The sequence below is a fragment of the Physcomitrium patens genome, chromosome 5 (assembly GCF_059467195.1).
Source record: "Physcomitrium patens ecotype Gransden chromosome 5, ASM5946719v1, whole genome shotgun sequence".
Classification (NCBI taxonomy): domain Eukaryota; kingdom Viridiplantae; phylum Streptophyta; class Bryopsida; order Funariales; family Funariaceae; genus Physcomitrium; species Physcomitrium patens.
In genome coordinates, this window is record NC_143414.1 from 5,635,977 (window position 1) to 5,643,619 (window position 7,643).

The window sequence follows — 7,643 nt, forward strand, 5'->3', positions numbered from 1 at the left end:
GATTGTATAATGTTCGAAATTAGTTGTTGCCTTTGGGAAAAATTATCTCATTCTTGCATGATAAGCCCTGCTAAATATTCCTTGAAAATGCGAAGTAATGTTATTGTCTAACAGTCCACTCCAAAAAAAGATAAAAAAATAAAAAAATCTAATCAAATCTTTTTGGTGAATAGAATCTTGTTTTTTTAAATGATTAGAATCGGTTTGCAAGATGTGTTTTTCTCCATGTCTATTGATTATTATGTACTATTTTAATTTATTATTTTGGACTAAGGAGAAGAATTATAATTTATGATTGTAACAGGATAATCCAAGATGTAACCATTCACAACTGAAAAACTTCGATCTATTGTCAACAGATTCAATTAGTATTATTTTTAAATATTTCTTTGCTGGCATTACATGTACTTTTATCTACATAATACATTTTTAATTCACAAAATGTAAAAGTTTGGTTTTGTCAGTTACCTTAATAATATGAGTATTTTATATTTCTCACAAAAAATACAATCTAAACACATAAATTCATGTATTGTAGAGAATATGTAATTGGAAGTTGAAAAACTTAAATCATTAAATATGTTTCAATATGGATTAACTGTTTTAAATCCAAATTGGTAACTTGACAAGAATGAATAAAATATACATAGTGACATGTGGTGGAGCAAATTGTGGTGGCATGAGAGACACCTTTTGCAATGCCAAATATTAATGTTAAATATTAATGTAGTAATATTTTAGAATAAAAATTGAATAATCAAAGATGAAATTACATGTATGGGTGTGAGACAAAAATGCATTATACCATGACACACATGCTTTAATGAACACATAATCTTTGAATTTTATAACATTATCTTGTTGTTGCTTACATTAATTTTTATTGGTAATGACAAACAAATCATTTTCTCATGCTTATTGAATTACTTTCATGCACAAAAATTTACTTTAAAGAACTCAAAGGTGATATTTCTGATTGAAAATGTATTAGATTCAAAGTAATAGAGATTTGTTGATAATGTGTTGTATCTCCAACTTTTGGCAATACATTTTGTAACTTTAAAAGAACAGCCAATCTTAGCTTTTACAACTCTCCTATGCGATAGGCAATAATAATGCAGACTAATACACATAACACATTTTTATCTAGATTATCAACAATTCAAAATGCTAGTTTTGTAATAACATTTATTTAATTTTTTTCAATTTATATATATATATATATCATAATCATGTGTTCAATCTTACAAAAACAAATGAACAACGTTCTTCAAATGCATTATCATTTGTCAATAATTTGGAATATTAAGAAATTTAGAATAACAGGTAAAGTATTACTACACAGAACTATACAACATATAACAATCGTGAAACCAACCACCTTTACAACATTCATATAACATCAAGTCAAAAACAAAACCTAATTCAATCTCCGTTCAAATAAAAACAGTTCTGAGAAACTCTTATGCACACATATCAAGAAACAATAGCACACATTCGAAAACCCACTTCACATCCTCCATTTACTCTTTAATTTCACACAAGTTTTCTTGAATTCAAAACCCCAAAAACAAATTCTAATTTTAAAAACAACAAAATCCAAAACATACTAGTCTAAATTTAAGTTGAAAAATAAAAGTAAAATTTTATATACCAAAATATACTAACATACATACATACACTCACACACACACACACACTTGAGAGGACACCATAACAAAGACCCACCCACCCAGTTCCACTTTCACAGCAATGCTGTGAAGCCAAAGCGATAGAAGCTTGTGGTTCTGATAGCGAAGCTCTTGTGATTGCACTACCTGCCAAACCTACACCGACCTCCCTGGACCACGAAGACAGTCGAAAATCACACTAAGGTCGAAAAACTCGCTACGGGTCACGCTTCGGAGGAGCACCGCACCGCACCGACGCGGCGACGACGCATCACCAGCCCACGAGCGACGGACGAGCGCACCCGAAAAATAACGAGAGCGAGAGGAGGCTCAATCACCCTCAATCCCTCACTCCTTCCTTTTCCGTGAAGATGCTGCAATCGCCTTTGAAAAAGCGACGACTCTCGCGGATTTGATTTACCCCCAAGTTTCCAATGAAACGCCTACACTTGGAATGCAACCGACGATGGCTTTGACTCCACCCGACCAAGGAAAGCGGAAAATCTTCCCTCCTTTCCCCGCACATTGATTGATTGCATCATGCATAGTCCTGCACCCTCGCCCATGACCTGACATGGTTGCGGACGATTTTACCCAAACCTTTTTATGGCTTGCGAGGGGGCGTTTCGTAGGGTTGTGTGTGTCACACGAGGCAGTTTGCGGTCGTGTCTGGCTGGGTGGATCGAATGGAATGGCGTTGCGTGCATTGCGTTGCCGACTTCTATATTGGGATTGTTGCGTGTGTCATTAGGGGTGTGGTAGCGCAGTGAGGAATTTCGAGGGGGAGGGGGTGGAGTGAAGGGGGTTTAGCGTTGGGTTTGTGAGATAGTCGTGGTGAATTGTGGAGGTGTGTGGGTGGAGATGAGGGTTTTAGGGTTTTCGTCTCGGGGTTGGGTTTGACGAGGCTGCGGGGTTTGGAGGCTTCTGTGTTGTGGGATTTTTGGAGAAGCATTTGTGTAGGAGGAGCGCTAGGAGTGTGGGGCGGCGGGGTTTTTGAGAGGCGCGACAGGGCTGACAAGATCACTTACGAAGTGGATGCCAAGGAGGTTTCTGCGTGTAGTACCACTGCTTAAAACGGGTGGTGCTATTGTGGATCGCAGTCACAGCATGTCTTGAGAGACGTTCAAAAACATTATGTGACGAATTACAACATAAAGAACAACTTCCTGGAGAAGGTTACTTTGAACTCCGTCGACCGATCGACAGGGGGCATTGGCCTAAGTCTTTTCCAGATCAAAGGGAATGACATTTGTGTTGTGTGTTCCATGTCGCGGAAATTGTTGATGATACCGTTAAGGTGATTTGGGGTGCAGGCGAAGTGCCTTGATTTTTGAGAATTCTGAGGAATAGATCAAGAAGCATCCAGCTTTTCAAGATGATGGGATCTTTCATTACCAGGGGAGTTATGTAAGTACTCATTTTCCTCTTTCCTTTTGTAACTGCAATGAAATTGCCGTCAAGCATGTGCAGGTTTTGGCTTTTCAGTCGTTCGACCATGCATTATGCGTATTAATGTTCCAGAAAATTGTGTGAAGGATAGCTCAGTTGTATACTATAACTTTGCGCGTGAGTAACAGCATTTTGTTGTCATCAGGTCGTTTTTACACGTAGGTGTTAGTTAAATAATTTTGAGTGCCAGCGCGTTATTTTTATTGCTTTGTATAACATCTTTTCCTTGTGATGTGGCAGAATGTTACTTGGCTACGTGTATCCGGCGTATGAATGCTTCAAAGTTGTAGAGAGGAATAGACCCGATTTGGAGCACCTGAGATTTTGGTGTCAGTACTGGTATGGTTTCCCTCATTGCTAAACGTCAATACTTGTGTTAGATGCTTGTCTAAAGATCGTTGCTGTTCGACTGTAGATAGAGGTGGTGATTCTTGGGAGTTCTTCCTTTCCCTACGTCCAGCAAATAAATTATCTGGTGATTGCTTTGGTAACTGAACCTTCCTTTCAGACTCTGAGGTCTCAGAAGACATGTATCACCACGCTCGCCGGGGAAACCTTTGCTTCTTGAACACGTTTGGATTTCCCTGTGAAGAGTATATGGACTGTAGTAGGCCTGAAGTTCATACTACTCTTCACACTGAAAAGTGCTTGGTCGTTTATTCTTGTGCTGTCTCTGCGGGGCCTTTCTGGTGTGTGGGGCTTGTTTAATAAACTGGACTATAGCAATGTTTGGCTATTACCCATAGTTGCTTTAATTTGCAGGATTATTAGCGTCTAGTGAACGTTTTGAATCTAAGATTAAACCCACCCCGTATGTGATAGTTTCGCATCATGCAGCTATACTTTCAAATTAATAGTACTTAAATCCTAAGAAAGACGTACTTGCTAAACTCGGGAAGTGAAAGAGTCTAAGTTCCCAGTGGCTATGCACTGAAAGCAACGGCAATCGCAACAACTGATATCCTCTGAATTCTTAACAGTTGGCTGCCCATGAGACGCAAATTAGGTGCGGTTCGTGGGCCAGAAATTCTAAATGATCTAATTTAACTTACAATTGCTGCTCAGTAGAAATCAAATCACTCTATTAAGATGAGATGCATATCTAACTTCCAAGTCAAGTTACGCATTTCGTGAAACTGTGTGGTTTGAGATCGTGTTCCTGTAGGTGTATAGCTCTAACAATCTTGGCAACTTCGGCATATGTCTATGTTGTCCTTGATCCCGTGGATCTGAATTGAGGTTGTTGGTATTGGATGGGATCGATATTGTCATAAATACATGTTCATCCGATGGTCCTTTTTCTTCCAGGGGACTGCAGTTGACCAGAATTATATTCGTGCTTCGCAGGATTATAATTGCATCTCTTACAGTGTTCGAACGTGTGGGAGATATTTTTGTTTCTTGGTACGATTATTCACTTCAAAGTTGCCGTTCGATGGAATTGGTACATACTCATGAAATGCAATTGCAATAAGAGTCTCGAAGAAGTGAATAGTTACAATCTATTCCGCACATGTCAGTCTAGTGATTCACTTCGTTAAGCGCTTGAATTCATTCTTAATAATATTTGTATCTTCAAATTCATGGATTTTGCTGTTTCAGGGTGCCAATGTATAATGAAGCAAAACTGGCTTTCATCATTTATCTTTGGTATCCAAAGACACTGGTACTGTACAGCAGCTTTTCCTTTCTTTTTATGAGTTGTGGCGACGCCTTGAGTAACATTGGCGTATCAGATAAGACATTAAAAATTGATACTTTATCACTGAGCAGTTTGACGGCTCACAATCCTAGTAATTTTGATGTTTAGTTGTGAGCCTCTCATTTATACGGTTTTGTTCCGAGTATTTCTTCGTTGATATTAGTTCTGAGTTCATCTTCCTCTGAAAGTTTGATGATTGTTTCTTGTTTGGCATTATCGCAAACTATCCGCACAACTCATTTTGGGCATGGCTTTTGCAGGGGACAACGTATGTCTACTCATCCTTCTTAAGACCCTTTGTGGTTAAGCACGAGTCGGAGATTGATCACCAGCTGAATGAGTTGACTACCAGAGCTGGAGATCTAGCCTTCTTCTGGTGGCAACGAGGTTCAGCTTACATTCAAGCTCAGGTTTATCAGATTTTAGCTTACGTTGCCTCGCAGTCAAATAGAACTCAGCAGGGTACAGTTGTCCGTCAGGTTCCTCCAGCTGCCCGTCAAGCCTCTATTTTTCGTCCGAACGCCCAAATTCCTCGTGGACCCCCACGTGATCCTCCACAGGTACTTTTTTTGGTTCTGGTTCTATCTTAATGCTCTCAGTTATTTTTTTATTTCTTTTAGATCATATTTTTAATGTTTTCTGTATTCCCATCATGGTTTTCTGTGATGTCCAAACCTCGGAACGCATTTTGCTCTATGTCTATGTAGGGTGACACTCAAGTTCATCCACCTCCAGTAGGAAGATTTCCTGGACATACCCCAGGAGGTGCTGGTTATCCTGCGTTGAATGTTGAAGAACTTCATCCTCCTGCCGCACTTCAGGCTGGCACTACTCTGTATCCTCCTGTGGCTGGTGAAGCTGGTCCAGACCTTTACCCTCCTCCTCCTGGACCCAATTTCACGGGCTCTGCCCACCGGCGGCGTGGACGTGGAGCAGGAACAGAGTCAGCTGCCCTTCTCTCAGAAAACTCAGATTCAGATTATGATGTTGTTGAACACAGTGCAGAGAACTGCCCGGAAAGTCGTCCAGAAAGTCAGTTGGAGAAAAAGTCCCAGCAATCACATCCTTCGATTGGAGAGGAAGGTGTGCCCTTAAAAGTATATAACACGAGAAATCGTCTGCGATCTGGAGGTTCTCGGTGAGAAGTTGGTGATGTGTCTGCTCATCAGTGAAGATTAAAATCCCCACCATGCTAGACGTAATCGTTTACCTAGACAATTTCTTCGGTTTAACTTTGGAACAGTGAAGGTTACAGGTTATCTGAATGTTCGTCTTCGTTAAGAACAAGACGAAAGAATGTGGATTGAGGAAAACTACCGGTTATTGTAATTACTGAAAATGACCTCTATCAACCTGTCACATGTATAATTTGACGACTCATCAAAATTGGACAATCGCAAGTGCAAGTTTTAAACATGCATCTCCCTCTGACAGTAAACTGCTGAGTGGAATACTCACAATTTTGTGTTCTGTACATAACACTTTCTGGTCTTAATTTCGAGGTTATGATTTGAAGTATATGTGTATGTTGTTTGATAGGAGTTTATCCGAATGGTTACCTTGGCTTGGTTCTACACCTTCCGGGAAGGATGATTGAGGTTCATCTTGTCACCTCTGGAGCAATTTCCATTGTATATCCTTCATCCTTTCTGACGTCCCCACTTTCAACAACTTCGAATTGTCTTTTATACGTCCCTACTTCACAGTAAGTGTAAAATGCTTCACTGTCCCTGAAGGCGTCAGCTATCTTCTTCTTTCAGGACCTCAGCGCAGGTAAGTGGATTTCTTTACTTTTACTAACATGTTGAATGCATTGATGATGCAGCAATACATATTTTTCAGTTTCCTGTCCACGACAAGCAGTACTCTGTCGGCATACATGTATCCTAGCATCTGTACAGAAGCCGAGCTTTTTCATATTTTAACAAAACAATTGTTTGTTTTACTGACATTTAACAATACGCCCAATTCACTGATTGTATGTAGGGATCATTAAAAACGAGTTTTTACGGGTGGACTGTTGGGGTCACACTGCTCAGGTCCAGACATCTTTGACACCGAAGGGCGTCAAAGCTAGAGTAGTTCTGGTGGCTTTTCTACTTGCTTTTCTTATGGCCCGTTGTATTTTATACGTTTTAGATGACTTCAAGTGTGTCTTAAAATGCAGTATATTAGTTTCGCACATACTGTCTCAGAATATTTTGGTACATCTAAGGATTCAGCTGTTTTTAATACTACAAACTTTATATGCATACAACTAAAAGTTGCCTGATTAAGTACGATTCTCTTTTCCACCAACACTGTGCAGATCTTTAACAATGCATGGATCCTAAGGTTTGGGTGTGAGTTATAGTTCCTAATGTATTCATTGAATTTGATATATTGTTTTTTGCACAAGATAAATTGAATGTGTGATGTGTCTATATATATATATATACATTGTGTATATGTACATAATGGTCAATCCTTATTGCCTATAAGACATTGATTTGTGTTTCCACATCTTGGAATTTGTAGTCTTTCTCAACAATCACAACTTTATTACTTTAAAGATTATAATACTCTCATTTATCTGCATTAAATCGTTCTCATTGTATGAAAAGGCTTGTAAAAAAATTCTATTCCTTTTAGGTTCATCTAATCTGTTACATTGAATTAATTGGTCATTTGAATCTAATCAGTGTTTGTATTTTAATGATTTTTGCAATGATTCTAGAAACAATTTTTAAAAGCTTTATTACTATTTTTAAAAAAAATACTGAAGATAATACAGGCACATGGTTTGGGTTTATATATATATATATATATATATATATACACAC

At 38.7% G+C, this 7,643-nt stretch overlaps 1 protein-coding gene across 1 annotated transcript; it reads left to right on the plus strand.

The window, feature by feature from the left end:
- Nucleotides 1-2,359: 2,359 nt before the first annotated feature.
- On the plus strand, nucleotides 2,360-7,119 carry LOC112282783 (HVA22-like protein j). Its single transcript, XM_024520853.3, has 8 exons — nucleotides 2,360-3,077; nucleotides 3,360-3,458; nucleotides 4,467-4,523; nucleotides 4,722-4,785; nucleotides 5,082-5,381; nucleotides 5,529-5,959; nucleotides 6,361-6,594; nucleotides 6,808-7,119. The coding sequence occupies exons 1-7, from the start codon at nucleotides 3,046-3,048 to the stop codon at nucleotides 6,416-6,418; spliced, it is 1,041 nt and encodes a 346-aa protein (XP_024376621.1). The 5' UTR covers nucleotides 2,360-3,045; the 3' UTR covers nucleotides 6,419-6,594; nucleotides 6,808-7,119.
- The last annotated feature ends 524 nt before the right edge of the window (nucleotides 7,120-7,643 follow it).